The sequence below is a fragment of the Parasteatoda tepidariorum genome, chromosome 7, assembly GCF_043381705.1.
Source record: "Parasteatoda tepidariorum isolate YZ-2023 chromosome 7, CAS_Ptep_4.0, whole genome shotgun sequence".
Lineage (NCBI taxonomy): Eukaryota > Metazoa > Arthropoda > Arachnida > Araneae > Theridiidae > Parasteatoda > Parasteatoda tepidariorum.
In genome coordinates this window covers 64,107,365-64,115,687 of record NC_092210.1, presented here as the reverse complement: position 1 = coordinate 64,115,687, position 8,323 = coordinate 64,107,365, and the positions used below count along the sequence as shown (strand labels likewise).

At 32.1% G+C, this 8,323-nt stretch overlaps 1 protein-coding gene across 1 annotated transcript in view; it reads right to left on the bottom strand.

Annotated features, from left to right (window-relative positions):
• Positions 1 to 2,020: 2,020 nt before the first annotated feature.
• Positions 2,021 to 8,323, bottom strand: part of LOC139426047 (transmembrane channel-like protein 5) — a 16,300-nt gene continuing 9,997 nt past the window's right edge. The window contains exon 2 of the mRNA XM_071183528.1: positions 2,021 to 4,171. Within this exon, the coding sequence (XP_071039629.1) occupies positions 2,104 to 4,155 (2,052 nt within the window). The 5' untranslated portion in view covers positions 4,156 to 4,171 and the 3' untranslated portion in view covers positions 2,021 to 2,103. The remainder of the gene's footprint in view (positions 4,172 to 8,323) is intronic.

Genomic DNA, 8,323 nt, shown 5'->3' with positions numbered 1-8,323 from the left:
TATATATATATACCCCATTTTTTTTCTTAAATAATAATTCAAAATTTACTCTATTCGCATTTTACTTAGAAAATAATAGTAAATTTCTTTAAACCTGAGAGTTCCTATAATACTTTTAAAATTGCACTGATGCCTAAGGCAACTACCTCGCTCGCCTAGTCCTCGTGATAGCCCTTGTGCTGGTCCTTCATAGCGGTATACCAACCCTCCCTCCCCTGTATGTGAAAAGAATATAATGATAAGATCTCCTCTGATAAGAAAAGGCGAAGAATAAACGATAAATACCATAACAACGTTGACATAAAATCTTATTAAGAGCTCTTATCAAGGGTTGTAATAATTTTAAACAAGTTACTAATATTAGGTCATGTTACTAATTTTTTTACCGGTCCTTTCTATAACTCTATATCTTATTTTTGTGTTCCATTGAAGTGAAACTTTAAATCTTTCGGATTTTAATTATATGGTATCGAATAAACTCAAACTACATTTTATAGAATATCAATTAGTTCAAATATTTTTAATATGCTTAATGCCTCATTCCACGGGGAAAAATAGCTAACAATAAATGAAAGCATAATTATTTGACAAAATATGCAAAAACTGCAAGTTTTAAATTTGCATTCAAAATTAATTTTATATAAAAAATGCAAGCTTTATGTTTCTTACTGAATTGAACTTAAAAATAAAAACAAGATAATTTTCCGATAAGATTCTTTCAAAATTTTTTCCGATAGTTTAAATAATTCTGATTACTTTGATAATTAATGAGTAATCATAAAAGCTCAGTATTCTGGTAATACAAATCGAGTACAATCAGGAGCCCATTTCCTACTAACCTCGCTGCAGTTACGATTTCTGACAAGGCTCCGGTTTTCCCCGGGCTCAAACGCCTATTTTTACGCACGCAAAAATCAAATTACTTTCTCTCTAAAGAAGTGATCGAAAATGAGTTTCTCTTTTCAAAGCTCGATAGATTTTCACTCGTTAGATCACAGGAAGTCAATTCGAGCGAACAATTCAATATCTTAGAAAATTATTATTTATACGTATTAAATAATTAGAATTCTAAGCGTTATCACAGGTGCAATTTTAATTAACACAATTAAAAAAATTTTTCATTAAAATATTTTTAAATAAAATATTTAAATATTATGGTATATTTTTACTATTTTTAACATTTAAAATAATAGTTACAAATGTACAGTATTTAAAAAAACAAAAAGGGCCAGTTCTAGCTTTATTACGTATTACTGGTATTAATAAAAAGAATATTTGGTTGCAATTTTGAACCATAATGTTTGTAGCGTTAATATTGAAAATATACTTTATATATCGTTAGATAACTATTTTAGAAAGCTCTAAAATAACTGTTTTTAAATAATTAATAAATGCTTCCAATAAGTTCTCACATAATTACAAGCAAAAATTGAGACTTGGTAAAAAAATATTACGATTTCATTTACAGTTAAAGGAAACGTTATATACTGTGCACAAAAAAAAAAAAAAAAAAAAAAAANAAAAAAAAAAAAAAAAAAAAAAAAAAAAAAAAAAAAACGGACCACCTTGAGTAATTTTTGGTGTAAGGATCGGATCTTCGCGTTCTAGGATTCATTCTTAATGGTTTGAGGAGGTGATCTCCAGTATGCAATTTAATTAGTGCAGACGATATTTTCAGTTACGAAATCAAGCACGAAAACGTACTGATTCTTAATAAACATACCTTTTTTTAATGCATTCTGATTTCAGATCCCCAAAATAAAGGGGGTACCAGCAACTTTAGCCTGAAAAATATGTAATTTAATAAAAATGTAATAATTCGGAATTCTGCTTACAGAAGGTCGATTATTTAGGGTTCATAGTCGACAAAAAAAATTGCGAACCCCTAGTCTACTGCGTTAGAAACATAAAGTGAAAAACTTAAATATGTTTATTGCGATTTTCGAAAATTGCAATTTCATTACTTTTTAGAATTTCTACTTAATATATACAAACAGGAATCCTTTAAAGGCGCACAAAATACAAGTTAATTTTTTATTCATAACAGAAGGAGGTTGGTTATAGAAATAACCGTACAGATCCATTTAAAACTGGTTGTCGAGCTCAAGAACTATTTTGCGTTTCTTCTATTTGCTCTTCGTCACTTTCTTTTAAAACTTTATCAAGGTCATGCAACAAGATAGAGTTATTAGAAACATTTGATTTCAATTCCTTTTCTAATTGTTCCTTCAAAGAAATCAGGGAATGTGCATAAGAACGCATCCTAACCACAACATAGCCTAAAAGCATTGTAACGATAACCAAAAGAACTGGACTCCAACCATAGTCTGAAAATGAGAGGTAAGGTCGGTTGTCTGGTTTCCAGACTAGAACTCGTTGCAAAAGAGCTTCCTTCGTAGCCTTAACACTAAACGGTCCGCAATTGGAATCTTCCATTCTAAGTAGAGAATAAGAAGAGAAAATAATGCTAAAGACAAAAGACATCAAAGTCAGATTTAGAAAAAAATTATCAGTTTCGCTTGAAGTCCAAATATTTTTTGTAGGGTGACAATTCTCTAGTATTGAATTTGCTTTTAAGAAAAGCAACAGATACAAATGCACGCTGATGAGCAACGGGATAAGAGGGACAAAAAGCAACCCTACCCACCCAAGAAACTGAGAGTAAAGGATATCCACTGTGTGATAAGCCAGATCAAAATCAGACTTTCCACAAGAGAAACCGAAAGTATCAACAAGTTTTCGTCTTAAATATTCAGCAATGAACGAGAAAAAGAAAAGTTGCATGCAAAAATTACCGAGAACAATCCTGAAAAAGGAACCACTAAGTTGAGTCTGGTAACATGTGTGCGGTTCATGTTTGAAAACATGCATCCAAAAATAAAGGAAAAGGCCTGTTAATGCTATGCGCAAAGTAAGCAGTCTGACAATAGAAACGTAGAAAATGGTTTTTGGGGGAAAGTAATTCTCAAAACTCTCGACATATTTCAAAAAATAATAAAATATATTTGGCATTATGGTGAGCATTAATGAGACAACGAGAGGGTAGTACTCTTTTAAGTTATGCACATAAAGCATGTTAAGAATAAGAGCGCAACTGCCAGAAATAAACAGAAAAACGCTTAAGTTAACTAGAAAAAATAAGACAGTTTGTTGTATTTTCAATGTAACTAAAGAAGAAATATGCTGTCTCTTTTGATTAATAAGGACTTGAACTTCTTCATAAAAAGACAACTTCATGTAGTTAATGACAGCTTGAACACCCATAGCGTAATCGTAGTGAGAAAAGACAACTTTAGAAAATCGGTAATTACTATTACTGTCAAAGACCTGCTGTTCAGCACAGTAAGTCATGAAGGAGTACACTATAATGAAAAAATTGATAAGGAAAATCATACTGATAAGGAGAACATAAACCAATGGCATGTTATAAAATATACCGTGAGAGATTTCGAATGTTTTATTCGTATATCCTGCGTAGAAGAAAGTCGAATTTGTGAACCACCCAGTTCCATTTACTATGTAAAAAAGGGAAAATGATTCTTTTGTTCTTTCATTTTGAAGCCCTACATTGAAAACATGTTGCGGAATAGCAAGAAAAAGCAAAATCAAAATTAAGTTAAAAATATTTATGCAGAAAAACCACCAGCAATATATAAAAAATGTTACTACTCCTGACCCAAAGTGCACTTTTACAGGCCTATTTATAGCTGGGTAAATGAATCTGAAACTGTGTGATATGACTCTTAATAGGTTTCTCATGTAGAAATAAGCATGGCCGGCAAATGCTTTGTGCATAGATTTTTTAGGGTTTGAAACAACAGATTGTTCAGCTTCTAAAGCTGCCAAAACTCGTCGTTTTAAAGCTAAGCTTTGATGCATTTCTCGAAGTAGTTCTACTTTCTCATCGAACGAATCGCCATGTGCTTTTAACAGTTTGCATATAATATCTACGTTTTCAACAGCAGAAAAATAAATCTTAGCAGTCTTCAGGCGAGTTAATTGGTAGGATAAGTCAGTATCATGTTCTGAAGACACAAACGGTTCAAAGTCATTGTTCAACGTATAATCGTTTTTCTGGCTTGGTAGACTTCTGATTAATTCTTGTGGCAGACTTGGCAGAGGTTCCGACTCAAACAAATTACTGGAGTCAGTCATATAGAATCTCAATACGCTAGAAGAAAGACATAACATGTTAAAGAGATCAAAACCGTTCATTTAAAATTATATTATTTTGCAAGTTGTTGCTTTTAGTACTTTTCCTTATAGTTTCATCTCTTGTTTTCTTAATATTTTACATCCGTTGTTGCACAGCCGACCCAATTTTGGGTTTATGACTACTAATGTTCAACCCCGTAGCCTTGTAATTTTGAACCCATACCAGAAGACAAGGGAACTCCTGGAACAAGTATTGGGAGAAAATTACCTTCGTGGAGGATTTTTTGATGGAACTAACCCACATTTGCGTTACACGGAGAGGAAGGCCATGAGAATCTCCTACGGTTAGCCTGACGGCAAGGGGACTCCAACCCATGATCCGTCTACCACTGAGGATATTTTACGTCAGCACTGTGGCCTGCGTAAGATGGATTCGGAATTCGTATCGACCAGCCATTGCCGGGATCGAACCCCGGTTCACCGAATTGGAAGGCGAACGCTCTGAGCAATCGCGACTCTTCATCTCTTGCTTGGCATAATTGGTGTCATCTATCTTACTTGGTTATCTGATAATTACTGATGATCATAACCATTAACAATGATTATTATCAGGGTTGGCATGATTTAAATCACTTAATTTAAATCATGATTAGAATCAAGATTTAAATCACTTGATTTTTGTTTAAATGATTGATTTAAATCAACTGAGATTTTCTAACGAAAATCATTGTTTCAAAAGAATTGATTTTTTAAATAAATCATTGTATCAAAATTTGGTGTAACAATAGCGAAAATGGCTCGTATGTTCTTAAAGTTTTATACAACAATTTTGGTATCGATAGAACGAAAAAGTGAGATTTAATGTTATAAAATTATTAAAATGTTGGAAATGAAATGTTTCTAAATTTTAAATAGCTAACACTTTTTTTCGTATATCGAGTTTCTTACATCGAAATAAAATTGTTTGCAATTTAAAAAGTAGCAAAAGGTAGAAGTTGAAAAAGTAGCATTAGGTTTGAAAGACCTAAAGAAATTCACGAAATTTTTTATTGATTAGTAAATAAAAATAAACAGACAGATAACAGTCTTTAACTACCTATTCAAAATGGCTAGCCACATTATTTTACGACTTTTAATGTTTGGGAAAAAATGGCAAACTTATAATTTTTTTTTTTTTATGAAGCCTCTATTTCCACATACATTTTTAAACATATTGAGTTGTCAAATACTAATAATGTATCATCAAAAAATTTTTAAGAATAAAAAGCATCAAGAGGACGAAAATCAAAAATTTATCTTTAATTCTAAGAAGACAAGGAAAAACAATACTAATGACTTTCACATAACTACTCAAAATTAAGTATTCTAAAATATCAAAAGTAATAATAATCAAATTATAATTAATTAAATTATTCTCATTCAATAAAATATAAGCAGATTATGAGTTTTATTATGTCTTTATAAATATACCTCATATTAATATTTCGGCTGAAAACTACTTTTCATGTTTTTAATGACAAAAAAAAAAAAATCTTGTTATTTTATGTTTAAAAAATATAATCCAACAATTAACAATCTGTTAAAAAATTGAGATCCAGGAAAGGTATTATAATCTTGCACTATAAAAAAATCCACATTGAAATATATCGGGTTAAAACCATTTTTAATTAAAAAAAAAATAATAATAAAAAAAACGCTAAATTTTTAATGCGGGTGGTAAATTTATCATAATATGAAAAACATTTTCAGATGGTGAAACTTGTTACTAAATTCTTGAAATTTACTAAAGAATTTTCTCAAAATTGATTTCAATAAAAAATTTTAAGATTCGCTTCTAGAATTTCAAAAGTTTTTATCATTTAGTTCTAAATTTTTTTCCCCCTAAAGACACCGAAATGAACAAAATTGGCTTATATATCAAAAACTTAAGAGATATAAAGAACATATAGACCACTTTTGCTAGTTACCTCAAATTGCTAAATTTTAAAATTGCTCAGTATTCGCAGTTTTAGTTCAAACAATTTTAAACACTATCCTAGTTTTAGTCCAGTCAAATTGTCTCAAAAATCCTTGAATGATTACAAAAATTAAGGCAGTTTCAAATCTTTGATTTGTTGTCTGGGAAGATGTTGCGATAAAAAATCCAAGTGCTCCGACTCTCTCGAGATCCGCGTGTGCCGCCATATTGAAAAAAAAATTAACTATAAAAACGATGATTTTTTTCCCCTTCCAAATATTCCTGAAATATTGGTGCTACAAAAAAACATGCAAATTGTATTTTTTACTAAACTAAATTATCCACAATTTGAGTTCAATACGATGCTTGTAGCTGTAGTACTTCTCCAGAGAGCTCTTTGAAGTTCAGGATATTTTACAAAAAATTAATCAATTTCCAATTTTCGATAGGTTATTGTTGGATACCAACTAAAAGATAAATTATATGCCAAAACATGTAATGATAATAATTGTAGTAGAGGTAAACAACTGTATTTCTGTCATTTCCTCGTTAGTAGCGTAATTTCTTGGGATGGGAAAATGTTAGAAATTACCAAGAATACGTGCATCTTAAGTCACTTCCTAAGTGGAACTAACATAGAAAAGCAGCCAGATGATGACTTGCGAGTAATTTTCAAATTAAAGTTGTCTCCTTCCTTTAAGACTTCAGTTACAAGAGGGTAACGCAGGCTTAAAGGAACAAAATCTTAATTATATTCATCATTTAAACCCTAACAAATATTTTATTTTATAACCGTCGTTGAGCAGTCGACTCTATTTTGGGTTTACGAGTACCAATGTTCAACTCCGTAGCCTCTTGTAATTATGAACCCAATCTAGAAAACAAGAAAACTCCTGGATCGGGAATTGGGAGACATTTGCCTTTGGTAAAGACTCTTTGGCGGAACTAATCCGCATCTGCGTTACATAGAGAGGAAAACCACGAAACCACAAAATCTTCCCACGCTTAGCCTGACGGTAAGTGGATTAACCCATGAATCGTCTACCATTGAGGATATTTTTAAGTCAGTATTGTGGTTGGTGAAAGCGGATGAGGAATTCGCATCGATCAACCATAGTTGGGATTCGAACCCGGTTCACCTCATCCGAAGGCGAACGAGCCATCATGTCTCCCAAACAAATATTGATGCTGTACATTACAGAGGAGTCAGTATAGCCTGATTGGTAGGGCGTTGGGCCCATGTTCAAGAGGTCGTGAGCTTGATCCCCGCCGGTAAAGACTCTCTGAGTAGTAAATGGTGACCGGTGCACGTTAAATCTGACGGGGCACAAAGCTCACCATGATCCCATAACAAATAATTACCTCGGGGGTACTGTATGGGAGATTGATCGTTCTCTGGCTCAGGTCAAAATTACCATCTGTGGATGAATATATGAATGGATCCGCCCTTTAAACGGGCTGGGACGTGTGTGGCTGAAGTCGTATTCTTGTTCTCAGATGGCGCCAATGAAAAAGAAGAAACGCACCCTCTGCCTTAAATTTGCTTGGGTTCGCAAAGTAGGCTTGTTGGTATTTGGCAAGTAGCATTATCTATATATATATTTCTCCTACACGGCGATAAAAAAAAGCCTCATTACAACTCTCCGAATGGCAACGCTAGAAAATCAACCAATAATTGCCGCTAAAAATGTCACATGCCAAATCTAGATTGGGTGGCTCAACATATAGCGCTTCTAAAAACGGAAACGGAAATAACCAGAGTGTAAAATATTATGTGCTTATGCGCATCGTATTTTTTGTTAAATAATTTATTTATTATATATCAGTTTATAGATGGTAACGAGAAGAGTTTTGTGGTTGCTATGGTGACTAATTAGAAGGTAAATTGTTTTTTTGAGTGAGTGTGAGATTTGTTTTTTGGAACTGCGATGCTGTAATTTTATTGTTTAGTTAATAAATCTTCCTTTTATATTAAACGTGATAGTAGTTTCCTTAATTATTTGATTCGAAGTCCTTGGAGTTTTATTTGAGGTCAGTTTATTTTGTATTTTTTGACAAGAGAGAGCATTCTCACCAAACGAGATTTCTTCCGAAATTCAATGTTTTGTTTATGCAGGGTTTTTCCATTGCAATTTCTCTTATTTAAATTTTTAATAGACTTAATTATAGCCAAAATTTTAACCTTTTTAAAGAGATATCAGTTTTAGAAAT